At 40.8% G+C, this 25871-nt stretch overlaps 2 protein-coding genes across 3 annotated transcripts; one reads left to right on the top strand and one right to left on the bottom strand.

The window, feature by feature from the left end:
• Positions 1-487: 487 nt before the first annotated feature.
• On the bottom strand, positions 488-20099 carry arhgap1 (Rho GTPase activating protein 1). Of its 2 annotated transcripts, none has more exons than XM_046053185.1 (14): positions 19992-20099; positions 11339-11579; positions 11041-11139; positions 10800-10887; positions 9099-9230; positions 6870-6956; positions 5128-5226; positions 4682-4789; positions 4472-4545; positions 4273-4350; positions 2530-2658; positions 2107-2210; positions 1813-2018; positions 488-1779 (listed from the first exon to the last, which is right to left on the bottom strand). In XM_046053185.1, the coding sequence occupies exons 2-13, from the start codon at positions 11460-11462 to the stop codon at positions 1851-1853; spliced, it is 1290 nt and encodes a 429-aa protein (XP_045909141.1). In that variant the 5' UTR covers positions 11463-11579; positions 19992-20099; the 3' UTR covers positions 488-1779; positions 1813-1850. The 2 variants fall into 2 exon arrangements, with proteins under 2 accessions (XP_045909141.1, XP_045909150.1); XM_046053194.1 differs by having other exon boundaries at positions 488-1775.
• Positions 20100-21402: 1303 nt separating this feature from the next.
• On the top strand, positions 21403-25208 carry arl6ip6 (ADP-ribosylation factor-like 6 interacting protein 6). The gene is made up of 4 exons (XM_046061218.1): positions 21403-21746; positions 23246-23299; positions 24145-24268; positions 24422-25208. The coding sequence occupies exons 1-4, from the start codon at positions 21590-21592 to the stop codon at positions 24513-24515; spliced, it is 429 nt and encodes a 142-aa protein (XP_045917174.1). The 5' UTR covers positions 21403-21589; the 3' UTR covers positions 24516-25208.
• Positions 25209-25871: the final 663 nt, after the last annotated feature.

Raw genomic sequence — 25871 nt, 5'->3', positions numbered from 1 at the left:
GCATCTTTCTGTTGTGCTTCTAAATAATAGACCTCACTGGACGGAGAGGTGTCAGCTGTTTATCCAGTACCATTAAAAAAAAAAAAAAAACCAGCTACTTTGAAGATTATAATGACAATGGAATTAATTCAATTATAATGTTGGGACAGGGTAAAAAGTCCCGAGACACTATTAGCAATACAATATTAAAGTCAAATACAGTAAGGAGAGAGCCATAAACAATCATACATAAACTATGAGGATATTTAACAGTATATTATAGAGCTGAAAGTCCTCAGTCTGAAACCTAAACCGGGTCAAGCACTTATTTTATCCACATGCCCAGCTGTGTTTAGGTCCTTACTAACACTTTATGATCTGCTGGTAGAATTACACAGCCTCTACTCTCCTGCTTACTTTAATTACAGCATTTTATAGATTGTCCACAACGTTTGGAAATTAACCTGAGACTTTCATGGAGACGCAAACTCACTCCTCCACTCTCTTCATCACTCCTCGCTTTAGTTTGGGGACGTTTGGTAAATGCGCTGCTGCCTTATCTGTAGTTGTTGTTTTTTTTTTCAATATCACCCTGCTCTCTCTGGGTCTTTCTGTGAAAGCTGGAGGTCATTTTTCTTTTCTTTTTTTTGGCACAACATAGAAAACAGCAGAGAGACTACAGCACAGCACAGATATACAGAGAAAGACTGCGGACATCTAACTGCTATTAATCTCTCTATTGAGATAAAAGATGACAGCCAGACTGTGTTCAGGTGGGGCCTGAGACACACTTAAATACAGATATAAACACATGCAGTTAGGACTGGAGTTTTGAAGGGTTGGATGGGTGCGATGGGATGGTGGAGGAGTCAGAAATGTATTATGTGACAGAATGGCAGGTGTGAGACTAACCCTGCTTTTACACTGGGACCAACGTGATTAATTAAATATTAACGTCCTGAAAGATTCACTCCCTGGTTACGTTACGGCACGTTATAGAGCACTGAAGTGTTGTTTCATTTCACTTCAGTATTCAGTCTGTTGTGTTTTCTGATGGGGAGAAGCTGAGTGGCGCAGACATGACATGAAACCCAAAGTACTGGTCGATAAGTGGGAATATGTCAATATGTCGTTCGGTTTACTCAGCTTCAAGACAAAGTTTTGGCAAAGTTTGACAGTTTGGCAACATATATCGTCAGCGTGAGAGAACCATAGAATTTGGTGGCACAAAAAAAATGCTTTAACAAAATTGGGGAGTGGACCTTTCAACTGTTTATTTTGTTTATAACTACTACTAGACTATTAGTATGTGTCAGGTAGCTCTGTTGACTGGATAAAAGGCAAGGCTTTGACACTGCCTCCATCTACAGGGGTTAAATCTGCGCCTTTGGTCTCCACAGTCAGGTCAAAGTGACCCAGTGTGAACTTTGTGTGGGATTTTGTGCTAGAACTTGTTTATAGAGAGGTGTTTGGCTCCTGTCAAATGTATGTACCATCTCCCTCCACATCTGCGTCATGCCTGGAGTCACATGGCCAGAAGCTAGCAGCAGTCCAGACCACTTTACGTAACAGCAAGACACGCCTGATGGGCCAATCAGGATGTAAAGACTGAAGGGGAGACTAAATGAAATGCAGTTGGTCCACAGGAGCTTTTTAAAGTGCATGGAATTTTAATGGAAAAGCAGATGAAATGGTCTTGTCTAAGTGCTGTAGGCGGAGAAGTACCCTGATGAAGCTCCTGATAGGCCAGGAGCAGGTGGAGCTAGGACTAAATGCTGTAAGGGAAGGGGGGGGGGGGGGGGGGGGGGGGGGGGGGGGGGGGGGGGGGGGGGGTCTCAGTGGTGTTTCTGACTGGAAGAGAAAGGCGGGATTTAGGTAAAGACCAGATGCTGCTGGTCCAGCAAGATTCTGGTGAAGTTGTTGATTGGCCCAATGGCGCTGAGTGACATGGCGTTGTCCCGCCCCCAGAGCAAGTTCGGACCAAACACCACAGCCAGGTTACTGTTGGTCATCTTATTCACATCACTGTTGGCAGATACCTAAACACAAACAGGAGACTGTTGGTAACCAGACCGATTTAAATGTTTTCGCAGGTATCTAGTGGGTTGTGTAGTGTATCAGCTGTACCTGTGCCAGGAATGTGATGAGGTATCGCAGTGAATCGTAGTTTTCCTCTGGCAGCGACTCTACCAGTGCCTTCATGACTTCCGCCTGGCCGTCACCGGATACAGCTGCATCACACCAAACACAAACACCATCATTTAGGACGTAGACGCTAGAGACGCAGAACATTTACATGTGCACGAGAACCCATGTTGCTGAGAGAAATCAGCTCTCACAAGAATTCAGGTGTTAAAAAGTTTGATTTTTCATCAACTTTGGTGATGTAAAAGTGTATAATTATTTTAACAAAAAGGAAGGAGACTGACACTGATCCAGGAGCTTTGTTTGTAAACTGGATGTTTCTTTTGACTGAGTAGTGGTAGTTTATAGAAAAATGAGAGTTCTTTAAGTCTTAAGATAAAAATAGTAATGATTGTTTGAGCATACAGGTGAAGTTGACAATGTCATTGTAGAGCTGGTAGGTCAGCAGAGGCTCAGGTAGTTCCCTCAGGAACGTCTTCAGAATCACAGCGGCCAAGTGGACGTCTTCCAGCTCTCTGAAATTCACCGTCTCACCTACAGAACACACACACACAGACATGACAATAAGAAAAGAAACTCCATTCAAAAATGTATTATTATTATAATTATTATTAGTAGTAGTAGAAGTAGTAGTAGTATAAAATACTAATAATACATTTTATTTCTATAGCGCTTTTCTGGACATTCAGAGACACTTTACAGGTAAAAGCAGAAGTTATGTACATTTAAAACTGATTAAAAACATAAATAGCATAATATAAAATATACAAACAGTAGATAAAAACATGTGTAAAAGCGGGTGTAATATAACAATATTTGATGTTAAAAGCTAGTCTAAAAAGGTGATTTGAAATAGTACATATATCAAGCATCATTATTATTCTTATTATTATTAAGTCCATCATAACTAAAAATCCAGTGTGCTCATTTGTAAGGTTTATTTGCAAGGTCTTTCCTGTAAATACAATGTTGAAGGTTTACAAGAAATATGTAATTGATCGAATTTGCATATGCACATGTTAGTAATCTGCTTTGATGTATGGCACACAACATTTTTTTCTGCACAGAAACTCACCATCGCCATCAACACCAGCAAATGGATTGCGTCAGAGTTGTTGTATTAGAGACCATCAAGAGGGGCGGTTGTGGCTTAGAGGTAGAACGTATCGCCCACCGCTCAAAAAATCGGCGGCAAATCACATGGACACATTAGCGGGTGTCATGCTGAAGTGTCCTTGGGCAGGATACTGAACAATTACTAAACCACATCATGTTAAAATGTTACCCCTATAGTTCGTTTGCTCAGGTCCGAATCTGTTGATGAGTTTTGTAAACTCAGAGCTTCTTCTCTTTGGTTTGGTTTCTTTTCAACACAGAGAAAAATCCAAGCGAACCAAAATGCATCACTACAAACCACAGGAGAACGTTCGCCAGGTGAGATGTGTCTCGAAAGAAACGAGAAAATATCTATAGGAAGAAGTCCAGTGTTCTGGAGTAGTGCATATTTAGTGCGAGAAACATTGATATGCAAAAAAAAAAAACATGGAGCAACAGCACATTTGTCATTTTTCTCATAACCGTGGTAATTTTCTGGGCAACATACCAGGCCGGTAGAATGTCAAATACACTTCAAGGGAAACTTCTTGAAACAACTGCACTGCTTTCATTTCATAGTTTTCACGTGACGTCACATTCCAAGGAAAACGCTCCCATGCAGGGCAAACAAGACGTTAATTTCCGCTGCCCGTCAACCAGGAAGCAAGTGATGCACTGTTACTTTGAGTTTGTTACTTTTGCGTTGCCAAAATGCTGGACGGTTGTTGTGCTTTCAGACGCACTAATCGACGAGGAGACAAGCCTGAGATGGTGTTAGGTGAGGGATTCCCTAGAAGATAAACGTAAATATTACCACAGCCGAGCGCTGGCATGGACCTGGCGGGTGTTAATGGCGAAAATATGGCAGCGGGTGCCAAGTGCGATAGAGTTGAGAGATGATCCAAATAAAATTTAACGGCCTTTGCAGCATCTCTACGAGGGAGTCCGGTGTGAGCCGCTATCTTGGTCTGTTGTTTTGCCCTCCAGGTCACCGCGCATGTCACGTGACTGAAAACCATGACTACACTGGTTAAACAGGCCTGTTGATCCTACCTGAGTTGTATCTGAGCTGGACGTCCTTCACCAGAGTCACATTGGCAGACCGTCTGAAAATCCCCTCGATCTCCAAACCTGACACACACGGTGAAGAGCAACAAAACAGTTCTTAGTGAGAGAACAATTAATGAGTGAACTACAGTCAAAGCTCATTAGTGCATAATGTTTGTGTTTCTACCGTGACAAGAAGAGTTACCTTGCTCTAACAGGAAGGTAATGGTGTCCCTCATCACCACAGGAACTGAATCACCGTCACTCCTCTGTCTGAGCCTGACACACACACAGTGTTTAGGATAACAAGCTTAGACCAAAGGTTCAATACAGCCAGCGTTATTATGAGTTGACTGGGGCTTTAATACAACAGCATACCAAAGACAGACAGGCCAGCAGAGATTTAGAAACTTACAGTTTGAGCGGCACCCCAAACACCTGGCCCGGGAGCGGAGGGCTGTGAAGAGGAGACGTGGGAGGCTGGGCAGTCGGCTTTATTGACGCTCTCAGCTTGTTGTCATACCTGACACAGAGACGGTGTTAGATTATCAGCTGCTGAGGATTTTGAAAGAGTAAATATAAAAGTTAACTAATTGTTCCTGAAGGAGAGTAAATGTGTTTAGGTTCAGATCATTTTTGGGTGGAAACGCATTATAGCAGGACAGAGGGGTAAAAATACAAATAATGAATGTAATACAACCAATACTTTTGCCACCGGAACATGTTAAAATGCAAGCAGGGTGTGCAAAATGGCAACAGTAGAATGCAACAGTAGAATGCAGTGGGAAATCAAATGCAAATATCCATTGTGCATAATTTCAAAGTGGATTTTCTGGAACATAATCTGGAATCCGCTCTTACTCTTTGACACGGGCAGGAATGATGAGTTGCTCACACTTCACCACGTCCTCCAGTTCACTCAGATAGCTCACGTAGTTGATCTTCCTGCCAAACTTAAAACTACAAAGAGATAGACAAAAAATACCGCTTCTGTTATAATATTGTTTGCTGCATTCACATTGTCAAACTATTACCCCACTAACAAACGTTATTACCAAGCTGTTATGTAAAGCGCTACCAACTTTTGAATGTGAGGCATGCTAACTTTAGCTTTTACTGTTAGCTGGAGGACCGCGTCACCTGAGTCAGTCTGTGCTGAGAGAAGAGGAGGTTACTTTCCAGTATCAAATCTTTGTGACAAGCATATGTAACTTACAGCAACTGAAACCCCAGTATGAGATATCCAAAGACACAGATGTGCCAGTGGTGTTGTAGTTTTCCACAGCTGCCACTAGATGTTACTAGAGCCATGTCTTAAGGAATAAGGGATTTCATCAGTTATGTTAATTTACCCCCCAATCAATTTGAAATAAGTGTTCCTCATTTAATTTAAAGGCTTCCTTAGAGAGAGGGTACAAACCTCTTGCAAACCACAGGATATCAAATATCATGTAAAAGTACTCACACCACTGTACATTTATCTCGGAAACATTAACCAAATGGACCAAGTACTACTGGTTTGCTTATCAGTGTAACTGTTGCTCTGTGAGAAGTACAGTGCTGACACGGGAAACAGCAGGATTTTCCCACGAAGGACTAATTTGACCACAAAGCCCCACTGTGCCTCTCTCACAGTGACCGTTTTTATATCAGGTAGCACCCAAATGTCCAGCTTAACATAATTTGTGTCACACGTAGCAATTATCAATGGCCAACCACCTTTTGTTGAAAGATAAGGGGCTTGAAGAAGGGCTGGACAATCCCATGAAATTTGGGAATCCAATACCAAGTCATATCAGGGCCAGAAAGACCAGTATGGATGTACTTTTTATTATTAAAAGCACCTAATGTACTATCTTGTTTACTAAGTTTAATGCATCATTAATATGCTTCAGAATGCATTCACCACTGAGTGCTTTTGTTTTTACTATTCTCTGTTAATTACTTCATCACATGCAAGTTTTTAACGGTAAATAAATGTGGGAACACTATGAACTGACGAGGTGATAAGTGCGTGCATGCACACAACAGCAGCAGAGAAGCACTCTCATGTCATCCAACGTTAAACAGATCCATTTTCTTTTTGTATCAATCCGAGCAACATGGGTTTCCATCCTCTACAAGACTTAGTATCTGTGGCATCTATTACACAAAGTATTCAATTCGGTCTCTCAAGACCTTTTTGCTAACTAATAAAACTGTTTAATATAAACGCCATTTAACCAGAAATTAATGATAATGTACAACAGCTTGTGTTTTGTATGTCCTAAATACCAATCCTGGACAAGTCTGCTCACAAACCAATTTCTAAGCAAACACACCTACTGGGCCCATTTCATTAAAAGTAATTTTACCCTAGTTGGACTTTTGCAGAACATGAAGATGAAAGATGAATTTAGGTGTGAAAATGCAAAATTTTATTCAGCTAGTCATATTGTTCAGAGAACACACAACGTATACAACAACAATAATGGCTTATATTCTAAAAGTGTCAAGAAAACCTGGTTAAAATGTAGAAATGTCACATTAAATTATAGATAAATAAGGTGTACCACAACGCTAAAAAACATGTACAGTAATTTTACATTAAAAAAAAAACGAACCTGATGATCGGTTTGAAAAGGATCAGCAGAGTCTTGATGAACATGGTGGGGTGGACGATATACAGAGCCTTGATGTTCTTCTTGTACCTGAAACCACATATAGATGATTAGTCTGTCGGCTGATTATTCCGGAGGCCGATGTGTCGTCCGAAATGACAGCAGATCTAATCTAAAACCATGACTGGCTAGTGTTAAATAAATATTGTTATACTGTGGAGAATAATGCAGCTGAATCACATCGCAAATAAATCTACAGCAGAACCCAATGTATTTTTTCTTTTTCATTCATTAATAAAACCTCCATCTAAAACAGCGCGGCCATTACTACCTAAATAACATGTATATTAGATTGTAATGTGCATGCAATAATCAAATTATATATTTGTTTTTAGATGTCTAAGATTTTAGTGTCATTACCTTAAAAAAGAAAATCAAAAAGCAAGTTTAGTTTTCTTCTAAAAGCATTTTGAACACTCCCACACAGGGAGGGTGTAGTGGACAAGGAGGTCAAGGCAAAAGAAAGTCCTGGGTATACTGAATTTTTGTTCTTACATTAATAACTCATTCATATAAGGAGACATGACTCTCATGACATGTCAAGTGGACTGATAATTCCCATAGATACTCAATTAATCAGTCTTAGTGCTCTATTTTAATCAAGCAAGAGCAACTATACCAAGTACCAAGTGACAAAATGTATCTTGGGCGCATGGACTGTGGGCGTATCCACCTGCTATTTCAGTTCATGTGTACACAAAAGCTGGGTGAAGTGGGTTATAAATCAGAGGGTGTGGTGATTAATAAATACACTCTCTGCCGGTCACATAACTGGTCTCATTGCTCTGAAACAGCTGACTCAACACAAAAAGGAATGAGAACAACAGTTCAAAAATTAGGAAACTGCCTCTCCAGGAAATCATCTGAAGAGTGCAGAGTAGCAAAACATGACCAGACGGGAACAAAAAAGGCAGATGGGGTCAGTGTTTTTAACAGTACAATGATTATAAATACTAATAAAATAGTTTGGTGAAGCAGTTCAAATGATCGCATCACGCTATTTCATCACACATTACATTGTAAATGGTTACATCATATCTTAAAATGAAATCGTCAGCATTTGCTTTTTATATTCCAACAATTTAACATGAACAGCTAAATTTAGTTTTTGTTTTGCAGTATTAATCAGCTCTGGTAATCTGACGTCTCGCGCATAAATAATCAGAATACAGGATTATACCCGACCAGTCCGACGTGTGTTTAGGTGTGTGTTGTCATCCTGTAGCAACGTGTCATTTGCTTGTGATTTAATAAAGGTAAAAACAGCGGGCGGCCGCGTGTAATAGCGCTGCACTGCAGAGGATGCGGAATTATCAACACGTCTAATGTTTCTACGTCTAACGTCTAATATGTCTAATGAATTGAAGAAGAAGCTTTTCACAGAGTATAAAGTAGCTGCGGACAACAGACATTAACACATAAATCCAGACTGCTTAGCTGGCGTTCCTGCTTTAACCACATTAAACGCAGTCCCCTCCAGGATTTCTCAATCGCAACTCTTCACACAAATTCAACAAATCCTCTTGAACTTTTCTGCAAATTTGACATGTCATCGCCTTGTTCCTCAAAACATTGTCATACGTCACCTCCTTGTTTAGAAGAAGCAGCAGACGTGTGTGATACCAACGTCTCACATTTGCCTACAAAAGTAACAGCAAAGGGCCGCGAAGAACAGGATCCAGATCTCCTTTACAGACGGTGGTAACTGTTTTGCAAAACGTGCGGCATTGTGGTGAGGACAAAAAAAAAAAAAAGGAAATCGTCTATTGACAAACACTTTGCCAACATATAACATACGCGGAGAGTGGCAGAAACGCATGGAGGACGTCAGACGAGACGAATCACTGTGACACAGGCTGTTGCATCCCGGTCAGCTAAAAAGGAAGCTGAAAGAATCAAGGTAAGCTGATTTAAATATGTAGGGTTAGGATTAGGCCCGTGAAATCCTGGAGGGACTGCTTTTGATTCATTTTTGATGACAATTTAAACCTCCCACTTTTTGATGACAATCTACTCCCACCTGTGATCCGTGCGCACCAAAATACCACACAGGTCAGGACTTCAAACCGGTCAGGAAATACAAAAACGGTCAAAGCGATGACTGCACTGTTTGTTTTAAACAGGCCTAAGTGAAGATTTCAGGTCTGATAGGATGATCAGTATTGAGCTTACTTTCTGTCAAACTCCCTGTACGCGTCTCGTAGCCAGCTGAGAGATGGTTTGTTTTCACTGGTCAGCCCGTGATGGAAATAGATCAGAGTGTAGTCACTTTCCACATACTGATCCAGTGTTCCTTTAAGGTACCTGAAAGAAAACATAAAACAAACTTCATTTTCATTTTCAATTAATGTTCTGATCCAGGTTTACAGAGGAACCACATTTATGCCAACCATCTTAGTGATTCAGCATGTTAGAGCAGTTGTCAGGCCATATGGTGAAAAACATTTTGTTTCCTTTGTTGAAATACATTTAAAACAAAAAAAACCCCAATATAGTTCCCTTTTGAGACCTCTGAGAAACATCCCCTGCTTCATACTGAGTCATACGGATGTCTCCTGGTGAGCTAGGTGAACCTAAGACAGAGACAACGTAACCACAGTATCCCAGGTTTGATTCCAACCAATGCAGAAATGCATTTGAAGGTAGAGTCAAAGTAAACACGGACTCTGAATCCAGCACAACACTTCACAATACTTTGCAGCTGCCTCTTAGCACCACTTAATTTCCCAGTGGATGGCTTGTTCCCACCCACAGAGCTATCAACACACAAGCAGGAACATTTACACAGCACACAATAGATACACAAGATGTAAGTGCAATACAAAGTGTCACAGCATGTGATAGAAATGTCATTCCCATGTTTCATGCCCCGTTGTTTTATATCTCACTGAATAACTTATCGGCAAACACAGTTTCCAGAAGTGGTTCTTTGAAAGTTCATTAAAATAAATCCGTGGAAGTGTCTGGAAAGGACAAACTATGGTGCTGAATCTAGACTACGTATCTAGACTGTCTAGACTCGATCTTTATTCAAATTCTGTAATTGTTAAAGCAGCTATAAATCTAGCTGGTTGTGTGCAGGAAATTAACAACAAGACTACAAGTGCGTTAGCAGCTCCTAGAGATGTGAAAAAATGCTGCATGGAAGAAAAAAAACAGACTGAATTTGATTGTTTCAAGTAGCCAGGTTAAAACGTTGAATTTGTGGGGTGATGATTACATATTTCTGTGGTCAAACTATTTCTATACTATTCATTTTACTATATAACATTTTGCCCATGAATGTGCTCATTAGATTTCGAGGCAATCTGCTCCTTAGATGTTGATTTCTCTTGTGTACAAATGTAAAATGTTGACCTGCTGCCGGCACTAGAGAGAGTCATCTGAGGAGCATGTTCATCTACAGCTAAATTAACGAAAGTGCGGCCTTTTCATTTCAAGACACCAAGCACCAAAAGAGACTTCTTCTGGGAAACAGGAATATGTACAAACATTGCATGACAATTTGGTGAACAGTATCGTGACTGACTGACCATCCACAGCTCCCACGGATTGTGGGATAAAAAATTATTCTCAACTACAGCGCCTACTCAACTAAAGTGGACAGTTTGTTCTGCTTAGAAAATGACTCCCTGACTGTTGTTGTTCGGTAATAAAAAAAAAAAATCCTGCTCTGCTAGGAGTCGATCAGTAAGTTCATTCTCACTCAAGGACCTCAGCATAATTTAGCCTGAATAGGCAATAAAATGTAGAAATGTAAATATTACACACACTTGGATGAGGAACTACTGTGGGGAGTGTTCTTCTCTTCTAAATAGAGAACATGTTGCCCTCTCAGTAAATGCTACTTCTCCTTAAATCATTAGTACTTACATCAGAAGCTTGTGATGGTCCAGCTGGTGGTGTGGAGGCATCCTGCAGGCATTAAACACGATCACCTTCCTGCCAAAGTTATCATCACCTGCAGACACACACAAACAGACAAGCAAGGATTCGCCATTTTCTATATTAAAATGGATTACTTTGATTAAATAAATATGCTCCTACTCTTGGCAAGTAGTCAAGTTTAGTTTAAGAGAGAAGACAAACAGAGGTTTGCGATTGGGGGACTGACCTGCCACTTCAATAATCTGGTGCCTGGCAATGTCATAGAAGGGATGGTCCCAGGGCAGGTGGGGAGAGTCAGCGTCGAAGCGCTGGGAGAGGTCTGTCTCTGAAATAAACACACATATGCATGCCAATTTCATGTCTGTTTCACATCCAGCAGTGACATCACAGGGTCCTGGAGTACACCTGTACATCACTGCACCACGGTGAGAAGTTATGGGGAAGGGTTGGACCGTCCCCTCACAAGTCTAGATGTTCACATGTGTGACTTTTAGTGCGAGTGTGTCCTTAAAAATCCCTCTCACCTGACTTGCAGAGTGTAGTCTCATCAGCGGGCCACTGCTGGTCCTCTATCGTGGCCAGCTTCAGCTGCTCCAACTGTGCCGTCGCAGGCTCTTCACCCAAATCCACCAGCAGCTCCGAAGACATCACACACACACGGCAGGAACGGCGCTACACGCACACACTCACACAAACTAGCACAATGATGTCTCGGACACCCACATACACACACACGCAGACTTCCACAGAGCAGCAGCCAGCGTCCTGTAAGGGAAGGAGACACTTCAGGTCAGCTGGGTTTCAAAACATTTCAACTACTGCTGAAACTATAGACAGATTTTTATAATTCATTGGAGAAAACTGGTTCCTGCTTTATAAAGCCTTGTTTTGATCACGTTCGCCCTGTTTAAGTTTTTAACGCTGTTAATACAAACACTTTCTGCATCTGCCTCAAAATAAAAACCCTCTCGCGTTTCAGTGGACAGAAACCCTTCATTCGTTTGCGTTTATTGTGAAACATCTGCAGGAACGTCTGTGGAAAACTCATCATTCATCGGCTCTTATTATGTTATCATCAGGGGCACGTGCAACACTAAGTGCATCACTGTTCAACTGCACTTCAGTTAGTCAGTGAACGAACGCATCACCGGTCAAATGCACTTCTGCAGGTGCAGCAGTAAGTGAACACATCACCATTCATCCGGCCATGCTCAGTGCTAATTCAGCTGGGTAGTACGTTCAGTCTGTCGCTGGTATTTGGTCATAACCTTATCATGTTGCGTGATGTAATGCACTGAATGTTGGCTATTGTTCATTACTGTACTATTTATTGACAAGCCAGCACACCGAGGGATCTCTTGATCCTCCTGTTAGAGCGAAAAGAGCGATGAACAGTACTAGAATAGCAGAGTAGAAAGGAATGTGAGAGAACAGCAAACACCGGTCGAGGCAGACGGCCGCCCACCCGGAGTTAAGGTACTGCTTGAGGTATGTTCTCGACCTGCTCTATATGAAAAGTGCGATGAGATAACTTCTGTTATGAATTGGTGCTATATAAAGAAAATTTAACTGAACCCCCTTCAGTGAACACTTGCCACAGCAAAATGGAAACTGCTGAATATGTTACATAAACACAACACTTGTTAAGTCAGATAAAGCGGAAAAGAGAGACAGGGAGGGAGGGAGAGCGGGAGGGAATGAGACATTAGAAAAACCAGGAAATAACCCGAAGGTCACTGCATATTCATGAGACTAATTAGCTTAATGGTTTACAGCAAAGACAAAAGCAACACTGAGGGACGACCTTGTTGTAAATCAAAAGGTGTTTATACCTGAACCCAGCTGCCAAACTCAAAGCAGTGGAGGGAAAAGCTGACCGTCATCATTTAAATACGGAGAGAACAGAGCACATGTTCAGAGAGTCCCTCCTGGAAGACGTTCAGTTTTTCACGTGAAAAGTGGCAGATATAGCTGTATAACATATGAAAAAAGAGCGAGCAAAGAAAGGAGCTCAAACCGTGGCTCCTTTCTCACCTCCGCATTGCAGGCCAGTCACGGCATGAAGCGGGTCTTATCGTCACTTTCACAAGGTCCAGAAAGGGTGGGACAAAGCCACCTCCCTTATCTGATGTTGGAAAGATGTCGGGGGAGAGGGTTTCTGAAGCTATTTGACCTTCTGGTAAGTAGTTCTAGTGAAGCATCTCCGCACCAAAAAAAAAACCGCGACATAAATATAGATGTGTGGATGACAACTCAGCTGTACAGGGTGTTACGGGTCAACACTTAAACTTGCAATTTGTTTTTTGACCCGTGACAGCTACCACAGCTTCTTGCAACAAATGCATCACTTGCTTCTGACTGGGTGGGGCCAAACAAAATAAGCCCCATTAATGTCGGAGTAAATAAAGTGAAAACTGGCTTATATATAACAGGCTGGTGAAGGACCATCACTGATAGGAAAGCACCATAGAGATGCACCGATCAATCGGCCTGTGACCAGGATCGGCGGTTTCCAGCTTGATCGGTCATGACCGATGACTGAGGCCAATCAATCTCAGATATCCGATCCTGTGCCGGTCAAATTTACATGCATGCTGTGATGGTCATGCACACTTGGCAACGACCGTTGTCACAGCCACACACACGCCAAGACATGTTGCCGATGTGGAAGTTATTCACCGTGCGTGAATACAGTAAAAGCCAAAGCTCGTAATTTGTAATACCTGAAAGACCAAAATAAGCAATGTTTCCCATTCATGAACTTTACTTGGGAAGACTGCCAACGTATAATAGCATTGAATATCAAAGAGCTAATCTGTCAGGTTATATTTTGGGAAACACATATTTCCATCTGATTAATTGCTGGGGACGTAAGAATATGAAGATATTGCAATTGCGATATGATTTGTGGGAAATTATAACATTTAAATCATTATTCTCATTGGAAAATATATTAAAATGAATTGTGGTGTGATTTGTGATGTTTTCTTAAGCCTCTAACAATACGATGTGTAGCCCTGCAGCACAACAGTATGTCATTTAAAATGGCATTTTCACACACATATAACCTTTACTAAATGCTACAATTTATTTTGATTAATTGATATCAATTTAGAGTTGGAACAAGCAGATAAAAATAAATTAACGTTACTATCATAAACCCTGTTTAGGGTTGCACAAAAAATGTGATATTATATAGTTATGTATTGATCACGAATGCCTTGATATCAATATTCATTTTGATATTCTTAATTACATGTAAAACCTAAAAGTACGGATCAAAATAGATGTATAACCTGGTGTATAAATGAGGTTTTATTACAACAAGAGGTTTATGTCATGTGGTACTGGTTTGACATGGATACATAAAGACCATGTCTACACAACAGGACATAAGATAATAAGAAAATTGTATCAGAAACGGGGCCCACCAACTCAGGCTTCAGATTACAGAGGCTACAGATTACGTTTGGTTGCATTGCCTCTTATGCGGTGTATCAACAGTTTGTGCAACATCTGTTGGCTTAAAGCAAAAGTCCTTCCAACCGAGAAGGCTTTCTTTTTGGCCACTAACGTTTTCTCTTCAAATCCCCTCGCTCCTCTGACTCGTTTCACTCTCTCTTCACTCACACGCTGTCGAAGTGGGCACACGTGTCACGTGGTATGCCCCGTAGGGTATGTTGGTGTAGCGGCCCTCGCACTCAGATGTGACAGGAAAACTGGCCGCTGAAACATGATCATTATAAAGCAGTTTCAAGCGGGCTCTAAATCGAACAAAACAAAAAATATTGCATACTTTCCGTGACATTTTTGAAATGATATTGTGCAACGTGATACCGCGATAACCTCATCACAGATTATAGGGAGTTTAAAAACATGAGCTGGGTGGAAAATTTGACATTTTGACTGAGTGAAAAGTGATCTGACTTCTGCAGCGCAACATCATCAAAGTGAGACTGTGACACAAAAATTCAGCAGCAACATAATGTCTTTATATAGAGCTAAGTCTATGTTTCTTTACATTCAGCACGTGTGGTGTTGGCCACAGCGAAACTATCCATCTGAGGGCTGATAACACAGCCCTCTCTCTCTGTGTTGAAGCTCGGGTGAGATGACTCTAGTTTACATTCAAATCCTCCCTCCAGCAGCTCCAACAACAACTGGAGAACTCAGTGAGCTTGAGCCAAAAGCATAATTTAACCGCTTCAAATTAATGACTGCTTGTCTCTTCCTCTTCTCACATATTAACTCTCTCTCTCCCTTTATTCTGTACTAACACTTCCTCTTATCTCCCAACCCCCACTTATTTACCCTGCTTTCTTTCTCTCTCTCACACACACACTCTGTTCTCTCTCAGCTGTGTGATTTTATGCTAGCTGACAGCATGTTGCTTTAAATAAATATTGCTACTAACCAACAGACACGGTCGGCCTATTGATGCTGACCAACCACACACATACTAAGATAATGAAAAACCACTGTTGGCACACAGTCAGCATGTTTTTCAGCAACCAAAACGCTGTCAGGGAGGACAGGGAGGGTAGATTTTTGGACGACGTGGACAACAACAGGTTCCTCTTTTCTTGCTTTGTGTCTTCCTGAACCCTTCTCCATTGTGCTCATGTATTAGGTCAGCCAGTATGGGTCGCAGCAGAAGGCGGAGGGCACACCGCCGGACTGTGAGGTCATCGGTGGACATGATTTAGCTCTACAGTTAAATGTTAAAAACTGAAACCAGCAGCACATTCCTCTTTTAAGAAGCTTTGCGGGACACAATCGGATGACTAGTGTGTGGTTGACTGTATGAAGGACTACAAACAATGAGTCAATCAGTCATAAGGCTGAAGCCGGGTCCAAAATTTACTTTTAATTAATTAGAACTAGCCTACCGCAACAGTCTACACTTCAAGGTACTGTTAAAATTTAATGGAAATCATGATTGCTGAGATGAAGGCTAGCAAAAGGCAAGGCTTAATTCTTAGTGGTAAATGTGTACACGTTAGTTGTTACTGTTCTACGACTGGTTAGTCCGTGAGTTTGGATTGTAAAGTTAGAGCGATGAGTTACTCAGCTGATCCCAGTACCGAGGGGCGCCAAGCAAAAGTATTTCTTATCTAAATACTCAATGAATCGTTGAAAGAATCTGTAGAACACTTGATTACTAAAATAATCGATAGCTGGCTGCAGGCGTAAAAGGCTGACCAAATCATTATTACATGGTCACAACGCTGTCAACACAAAATCAACATTAATCCAGGTTATTGACAACCATCTGCTCTGCAAGCTTAGATGCAACAGAAAGTATTTCTTAACGTTCCTGCCATTCCTCTGCCCTACTCTTACCAGAGAGGCTTACAACATCGTTTTGTAAAAGCTCTGTCTTACTGTTCCTGTTACAACAGAATTAAAAACAAGAGAAATGCGCTGCTTTTATCATCATCATGTCAAAAGATAATTTCCATGACACCTGAGCAAACGGCGTCCAATGAAGCCTATTTGTTTTGGCTTAAAAAAAACAGAGAAAAAGCTAATAAGTGGACCTTTTGGTAAGACTGTTTTGTCAAACTACTATTTCCAAGGTAAAAATAATGATAATTGATGCTTTGTGAACAGTTTTTTGTTGATGACTAAGAAATCTAGACGTTATGACTTTCAACACTGCCAAAAATACAGACGTTCCTCTTTCTATAAAGCTGATACTGATGCTGTATTGAGCTGATGTAATGTAGTGTATGCCCTTAACGTAGGCAGGCGACACTGCCAGAACTCACTACGCCCACCAGAAGGAGTGACTCGATGGCGTCTGCGAGTGGTTGGATAATGCTACAGGACTAGTAAAGAAACATGCCACTGCCCCTGTTTGGCAGTATTTAATAATGTCATATACCCCAGTGAAATGTCGTGAAGCCTACAGACAGCCTGTTTGCTTCCTCGAGTATTTACTACAGTGGAGCAGCGCAGCTTCCAGTTTGCTCAGGCCTGACCCACCCGGACTGCAACACCTGTCTCGAGGTGTTAATGTTTGTGGGTCATGTTGCAATACAGCCTTGCACACGCACACGCAGCCAATTTGCAGATACGAGCGGTTTACCCAAGGATGCAGTCATAACAGCACTCCTTCATTTCTCTCCTCTATCACAGCACTGCAGAGCAGCAGAGGAAAGCAGCTTAGTGAAAATGTTCTCCAGGGGGTTGGGAAGTGGTTACTGAAGGAAAAAGGGCAGGAATACTATACTGCAGACAAAAACCTCCTTCACATTTTGAAGTTCCACCCTCACTTGTGTTGTTTTTTTGAGGAGCTGAAGCGCCAGACCAGGGACACTAGGACCATCGTTTTTATGTTTGGTTACTGATTCGCTAACACAGACGCGACACTTGAGGACAAAGACTACTGTCTCAAACAACAGATGCTTCTGATGCCTTCTCTTGAGGGCTTATGACACTGCTGCTCATACGGCTCAAATTGGAAACTCCCCTCTCTGCGCTCCTCCTCACTGAATCAACAATGCTACAGCTGGAGCATGAAGGGGAGAATTCACATGTTCAGACCGGTTCAGACCGACGACCGGAGAATTTGGTAATTTAAAGTCTGCCATCGTCATGACACAACAGCAGGTGTGACTTGTCCTTTCAGTGAAAATGAATACAAAAATGGTCATTCCCATTAGTAATCATGAATCATATCACAAATCGTAATCTCTGTCAAAATAATCGCAATATGATTTTTTTTTTTTTTACACCATCGTGCAGAGCTAGAATGGAAGTCGCATCCCATATTTGCCTCAGAGTGCAGAACCCATGGTCCACTGTGGTTCTCCTTGGCAAAGGCCAGGGGGATGGATGCTCTGTGGCCCCTAGGAGGCCATCGAGGATATGGTTTCTCCACACTCTTCAGTCTGTTGGAGAAGGATCCTTGGCAGCATCCAGTGAGGATGGACCTCCTGTGCCAGCAGGACGGGAGGGTTTGGCATCAATGTCCAAGTCTCCTTCAACTATAGCGATTGAGAGGGATAGGCCTCTCTTAACTGACCTTGAGCCTTTGCAGTATAGCGTGTGGATACTGCTTGGGCTGCTAGGACACGGGATTAGTTAAGTCTCCTGCCCTCTGCAGAAGATACTGCAGTATATTTTTGAAGCTGACAAGACTGCCACAACCCTAAAGGTTCGTGTGGCTGCTTTAAACCATGGCCACATTGATAGAAGGCCAAACAGTGTGCGTAACTGAAATATGTGGGACACTCCTGAATTACAAGCAGTCGTCCCGAATCCCAAACCCTGTCCAATTTGTGCTGAAAATTAGACCAGATCCAAGTTTTGATTAATTATAACCGATAAAATATTAAATGCTGATCAGCGTGAAACCTTCTTTTGGTGTTGCCCACAGACGAGCTCAGTTCCTGCTCTCCATTGGCTACAACAGGGAATGCAAGACAGCAAGATGCAAGGCTAGCAGAGACAGTGTGTCAGCAGAGTTGTAATAGCCACAAAGTAACACACATGCATGCATTCACTATAAACACTGCAACCACCACGACACTGCTTCCGTTGAGATGGAAAATGAGGGCTGATCACTTGCATCTGTGCGGTCAACTACACTCTACATTTTAATATTTGGTGGATGTTTAATAGACTGATTCCAGTCAATTTTAGACTCGACATGTTTACATTTGACTACATTTCCAATTCATTCATTCATTCATTATTTCTCCACCAGAACTTCACCCCAGGCAATGTCGACAAGGCTTTGAAACAGATTTTAAAACCTGTGTGTTGAGAAATAAAATTTACAGACAATATGATGAGTTAACTGATTATTTTTCTTGGATAGAGGGTACTACTTAAACTGATGACTTCAGTATTTCTAGTATCATGTCTCCAGCCCTTAGGGCCCAATTGAAAGACTGAATGCATACATACTTTTAATGATGTAGAATACCTCATCTTTTGAAGTAGTTTCTGGGCTTATACACCACTGTTAGACCTCGTAATTGTTCACATTTCATTTTCAAAAACTTTTATTTTTGTGTAATTTAAATTCAAAAACACCATTTGAGCAGAAATATTCTGTAATTTGAGCATCATTATTTTTTTAATCCTTTTTAACCTGGGTAGTTTTAAGAGCTGTTTTCTCTCTGCCCAGGTTCAACCACCGTCTCCTCTGTGGGCCAGGAAGCACTTTAAGGGCTGAGGGCCTTGCTCTATGGCACAACCCAGCCACATTGCTGCTTCTCTAATCTTTACATTATCTGCATAACTTCCTGTTATGAAATGTTTCTGGTCACATTTTTTATGTATGCATTTATAGTATATATATATATACATATATATATGACCTTGATAGCACCAGTGGCAAAAAAAATAAAATAAAATAAAACAAATGACACCCACTATAAGCTATAAGCTTCCGTGTTTTAAATCCCTCTCATCAAAGTCATTATCTGCTCCACAGCTCAGTTTTATTTTAACATAAACCCATAAAATTGATAACCAAATGACATCTGATGCAAACAAAAAACGCATTGGGGTGTAATCAGGAAATATTGTGAGGGATTTAATGTGTACAAACATTTCAAGAGGAACCTTCTGAATATGTACAAGTTGATATATAAATTATGTTTAGGGATGGGGAGAAAATATGCAAAGGACAAGAAAGCATTGACACATTAAGCTGCCAGCTCTCTCCATGCAGGAGGCAGTATTAATAATCTAGCTACTGATATGTCCTCTCTGATAAAAGCAACAAGTGATCCGCCAGGTAACTGAGTTCCTTTACTTTAAAAAAGATAGAAAGAAAGGCATTTAAGCGACCTTAGCTGTTGTTTATAAACGCCAAACAGGCTAACGTAGTTAGCAACATTAGCTGATAAATGTTTTCAAAGCTGGTTCATTTATCAGTATGTCTGCATACAGATTACACAGACGACGTTTTATACGACCTATGCTTTGTGGAAATTCATTCACACAGACAGAGACAGAAGTTACGCATAGCTAAACAGCCATATCTTCGCAGAATAACACAACAAATCAATGTTACCACAGCAAATTAGCCCCGTGTTACTGTAACGTTACGACTGAGCGCACACGACCAAAAACGCCTCACGCCGTCATCGTGCCTCTGTCTTGATTGTTGAGTTTAATATAACACCACCGAAAATACACAGTTAAACGTGTATTTACCGTATTTGTGCAGATGCGTCTGTAGAGTCACCCGACGGGCTTTGTGGCGTCTGTTGTCGCCGTAGACTTCAGCGCTGTTGACAGCAACAATCTGCGTTAACACCTCTTCCGGTTTATTATTTTCAAAATAAGCGAATGGAGATCTGTTTACGTTGCACCTGTCAAAATAAAAGCACCCGCACGATTAACGCGCCCACTGGTGGTATAAAAGGGAAATAACAATTGCGGAAGGCAATGTGGCGAATATTTTCTTTCATAACAAGTTTTGTTAGAGTTTGCAGTAAGTACACGGTGGACGTATTCAGAATAGCACACTGTAAATGTATGGAAGTATAATCGGGAAAATGTAGTACTCAATGAAGAAATATGTCCTCTGTGACTGTTACATACTGTTATACAATATCTCTCTATGTTGTTGTTTGGTGGTGCATGCTTCTTCTGATTATTCTGCAGATTACACACAGCATGTCAATCTGTTTTCAGCACTAAAACTAAGTTTAATATCACAAAAATCTGCTAACCTGCTAGGCCTAATGTCAGGCTTTATAATACCCAATGAGTAAAGTGTTACTTTCTACAGCTACTGTACTGCCCTTATGTCCTCTGTATATAACACCAAAGAAATACACTTCAAAGAGGCAGAGATACCAATTCCACCATCAGCATCTTCAATAATTCTTAATACCATGTAGCTACATAAGGAGGTTAAATGTCGCATGTTGAAAAATCACACCAGGCCCCAAGCGGGTTATGAACATGCAGGTAGAAACACAAGCAGTGTGGCATCAGGGGGTGTAAGAGACCTGCTGAAAAGTGTGTGCTGTGATCTGATCTGATGTGCTGTGACATGCTGTAGTGTGATGTAAGTTGCTGTTAGGTGATGTGCTGTGCTGTGATGTGATGTGATGTGATGTGACCTCCTTCACGAATAGGGGAAATAGCTCCTGGTAGGGTCTCCCATCCCAAATTGGCCCCAGGGGAGGGGCTAAACTGAGAGCAATTCCCAGACACTATAAGAAACAGCCAAGAAGGAGCTGCAGCACCTCACCTGGAAAAGGTAAACCATGAGAAGGACAGTAATGCCTCATACTGTTGTGAAGAGGAAGCTGAGCCGGAAGGCCAAGCTATGGAATTACCAGGCTTATAATTTTCTATATAGGAATACTTTTATATATTGAAAATTAATTTTAATTCTGTTTTACAAAATCACTAACTTCACTTCCTCCAAGCCCAAACTTTATAGCACACATTCAAGTCAAGTCAGTTTTATTTATATAGCCCAATAGATAAAACTGATGGCAGTAAATGTGTTGCACAGGCTTAAAAAAAAAACGAACTACATCGACGGAACAGCCTGAGGGGCAATTCTGTGTGCGGAAGAAAGGAAGTGCGACTAAAGAAGGCTGTAACAGTTCCTCCAGTTTAACACGTGACTTATAATCAAGCCCGAAAACATAAATTTGTGTTACCCTATTGAAAGTTCATTCTTTCATGTGCAGCAGAAAACCGAGGGTGCGACAAACGGGGGCGCATTGAGAGAAAGTTTCGAGGACACGGAGCCTACAGAATCTGTCTCTGGGAGGCCCGAGGTGACAGTCATGTCAGGAGAGTGTCCCGGTGGCAGTGCGGGACGGCCCTTCACCAACCGGAACGGCCACAAACCGTGGTCCGTGGTCGCGCTGTCCGTACTGTGCTCCGCCGGGGCTGTGGCCGCGGTCGGCTGCTTCAGCGCGCTCATCTACCCGATACTGAAAGGTAAAAGTGTCATTCAGGGGTGTGTGTGCGTGTGTGTCGCATAGAACTTGTTACTTTTAAGTTACATCTTTGCGTAAACTTGGGTTTTAACTGAAATTAACCCATACACTTTGACAACTCCTGGCCATTTTCTACAGTAGGGGAGACCGGGGATGGTTGTAACATTTACATTCTAATCCATTGCCTTCAAAATGTGATAAAAAATTAATTAAATGTGTCTGCAATTAAATGGTAAATCTGTTTCTCCTGCAACACGGACAGACGATGCATTTAGTGTCAAACACAAATGTTACAAATTCACCCCATAGTCTGGGTTAGCTGTACCATACACTGGGGTGAAATGCAATATTGTGTAATAAAAGGGAATATTAGAAAAACATGATATTGAACGCTTTTTATTTAATACTTAATTTTGACATAATTGGTGTGTCTGTGTGAGTGTGTGTGTAGGGGGGATCCACATATGCTAATTTCTGTCAGTGATAGTAGTGACATAGTAGTGAACATAATAATGAATATTAGTGTGTGTGTTTGTGCATCCTCACAGTGACTCTCCTGTAGTGCAGTGCTCCTGGGCCCACAGAGAAGCCTACAGGTCTTACACTAACTTTTGAACATAATAATAAAACAATTAAACATTACTGCGCGTGTCAGACACATATTTAAACTCCATATAAAACATATAAATACAGCTAAAACATTAGGACAGACAACTTGCTTTACTTGTTTGATGAGTTTAACTACAAAGCAGGAAATGCTATAACAAAAATAGCCTAAATGAAACATTAAAATAATTTCTTCCCTTCTAAAATTGGTTGTTTCTGCCACAGAATGCTACTTTTCCTCATGTGGAGTAAGGACTAAACTGAACATGTGCAGAGTGAATCAGATGATTTGTAACTTGTTCCTGATTGGAGAAATTGGATGTGATAAAACCATCCCCGGTCTCTCCTAAATTAAAACTTCAGCTCACTGTGAAGGCTTTTCGTAATACATTTGTTGTTATATTGTAAAATGTTATTTGAAAGGAGCTGTTCACAAGTGAGTCAAGACATTCCGTGTTACCACATTTTAACAATAAACAATTGTGAAATTAGATAATCATCAGATTCCAAGGAGTCTAATCTAATCTAAACTGTAACATGAGCACGACAGTTCAGTCTGACTTTACGAAAGAGTAGTTTCACAAAATAACCTTCACTCAAGGCTGCTTGGTATCTGAAGGCCTTGACATGAGGTTGACAGATCCAGAAAAGGCCAGGAAGTGGACCTTGAGTTTAGATTTGTTTTTGGCAAACTAACCTAAAACATCTGGGGGGAAATATGAAACAACACAGACTCAAAAGCACTGCTTCTATCACAAATAAATTATTGTAGTTAAATCCATCCACCTTCACTGATGGTATGACAACAGCTGATCAGTATGATATTTGCTTGTGCCAAAGAGCAAAATGCTGCTTTTCTTCATCATTAGTGATACTGAGTGATGGTTGTTTCAGAGCTGCGGGTAGAGAGGGTGAAAGGAGAGGATGGAACTGAAGAGAGGATGTTGGGTGAGTATCAATTTCTGTTCATGTATTGATATATTGTTCGTTTCTAACAGAGCCCGACCGATAAATCGGTGTGCCGATCTTATCAGCCGATGTGAGCTAATGGCAGATAATTCGTTTTTTTAACTAAGTTTAAAACAGCTGATAATTGACAATTAAAAAAGAAACCCAGAGAAGTCATGTTTTGAGTGTTGTCGTTGCATAGTTTGTCCACCAGAGCCCGCTCTGTAACTTCCCTGGTGGCAACACGTTTGCAACAGATACAGCACAAATACAGCAATCAGCAGACCTGAGTCAAGCAGAGCATTTAAGAACCCACAACAGAGTTCATCTTTGTTCCAAGTACTATTTACTGTATAATAATTAAAAAGTTTCTTTTTAAACTGCAATATGTATAATATGCAATGTTATCTTGGTGAGGCCTCAAACCTCCACATAACAAATGTTAGGGATAATCTGTGTTTATGTTGTGTCTTTCATAAACAAGAAAAAAAAAATCTGCCGATATATTGGAATATCGGATTTTAAAATCCTCAAATATTAAAATCACTTACGGTCTCAAAAATCCAACATTGGTCTCTAAATTGTCAGAAAATATTCCAACTGTCAAAAACCTAAATACATACAGTTTACTAACTATGACAGATAAAAGCATTTGAGGAGCTGGAGCCAGAAAATATTTAGCACTTTTGCTTAGAAAATGGCACCAGTGTTTATCAGTAATCGGAGTAATTGCTGAGAATAGTAGCATCTGCGGCACAGTGTGCTTATACACTAATATAACTTTCCATTAAGCTGTGGTGTGCATGTGTGTGTGTGTGTGTGTGTGTGTGTGTGTGTGTGTGTGTGTGTCTGGAGTATCCTGGTGCTGTCAGTATTAGTAGGATGTATCTGCTGTGTCTTCTCATGGACTCTCACCTACCTTGACTCGTATCAGCCTGGTATGGCGTTCCCAACACTGGCCAATTTCAGGTAACACACTGGGTTACACCAGTAAATCAGACTAGCAACATCCAGTCAGAGCGGTCCAACACAACCTTTGGCCTCGTTAGCAGACTGCAGGTGATGAGGTCAACATGTTAAAAAAAACCCAACAGGAATTTGTATTTGTGTGTTTTCTTCTAGAGATGTATCTGACCATGATTTCTACATGAGTTATGGTGTTGCGGTCCTTAATGGCATCATGGGCATGCTCACCGTCATCTGGAGCCTCACCTGACAGACGCACAGGCATGGGAGAACTGGGCCTAGAACCACACAAAGGCCTCTGAGATGTTCTCCACAATTCAGTTAAAATAAAAGTCAAGATATTTATGTTTGTAGGACTACTAGACACACATTTGAGTTGATTTTACCAACATTTCCTGAGAAAGGGGCTGTGCGTGTGTACAATTCAAACATCAGTTTCTGCACTACACTGCGACTGTTTTGTATCCAAACTGTTACACTGTCTACACAGGATGCATTTCAGCCATGTTTTTAAGTAACGTCTTATGCAAGTCAAGTCTGTTAGCAACAAAAAAAAAATGTCATGGTCCTGTGATTGGACAGAAATGGTCCATGCACAGCATTTACATGTTTTGTTCTGTGATGAGGGACAACTATCTACAGACATGCCTGGTTAAAGCCTTAATACTTTACTTTAACTGTGGTGGATATGTTTATGTTGAAAAACTAAATTAATACAGAAATAAATAAGCGATAAGAGCTTCTTCAGTCTTGCTGTTTGTGCAGAAAAGACAAATACGTTGAATCTGAACAATAGCAAGTAAGAACTCTATTTAAATGTCACTTTTCAAAACAACATACAAGGTACTTTACAAAAACTGTTGCTATAATGTTACTGTACTGTAAGCCTGTATATAACCAACTCGGCATACTTACCAAATACATATATGCTGTTCATTCTGTACATACAGCCTCACATTTGCACTCTCCATTCTCTAACTGTCCACTTCTCTATATGTTGTTAATATATTCACATATACTGTATAGTATTTGTATATTGTAAGATATAGCATACGCAATAGTACTTACTTTCTGCACTTACAAGTAAAAAAAAAACAACCATATTTTACACTTCTGGTTAGATGCTAAATGCAGTTCATTAGCTCTGTACCCGTACTCTGCATAATGACAATAAAGTTGATTCTAATCAGATCTAATAACAAGCTTGAGGAAAGTTGTTCCTTCAATGTAGTCGGTAGCAGGAGAAAATCAAGGGGAAAAGGCAATATCAAAAAATCCAAAAGGATTCAAAGTTTAAATCAAGAAAGATTTGATCATGGATCCACCCATTAGGGGTGGGGGGAAAAACGATACAGGCATAGTATCGTGATATATGCCATGGCAATACTGTATCGCTACACGGACGCCAAGTATCGATATTTTATTATATAAATTGCAGATGGGAGTTTTTGGTACTAGAATAATAAAATCTATTGCTTTTTTAGTCCACTAGAAAACTTAACAGGACCATATAGATGACTGAAAAAGTGATATGAACAAACAGAGAAATGTATCTTTTTAGATAAACAGATGTTGACAAAGTTTGACTTTAGGGACCTAATTGGAA

Source organism: Micropterus dolomieu, linkage group LG01, assembly GCF_021292245.1.
Source record: "Micropterus dolomieu isolate WLL.071019.BEF.003 ecotype Adirondacks linkage group LG01, ASM2129224v1, whole genome shotgun sequence".
Classification (NCBI taxonomy): domain Eukaryota; kingdom Metazoa; phylum Chordata; class Actinopteri; order Centrarchiformes; family Centrarchidae; genus Micropterus; species Micropterus dolomieu.
Note: the sequence above shows the minus strand (reverse complement) of the source record. Positions and strands in the feature narration are given on the sequence as shown.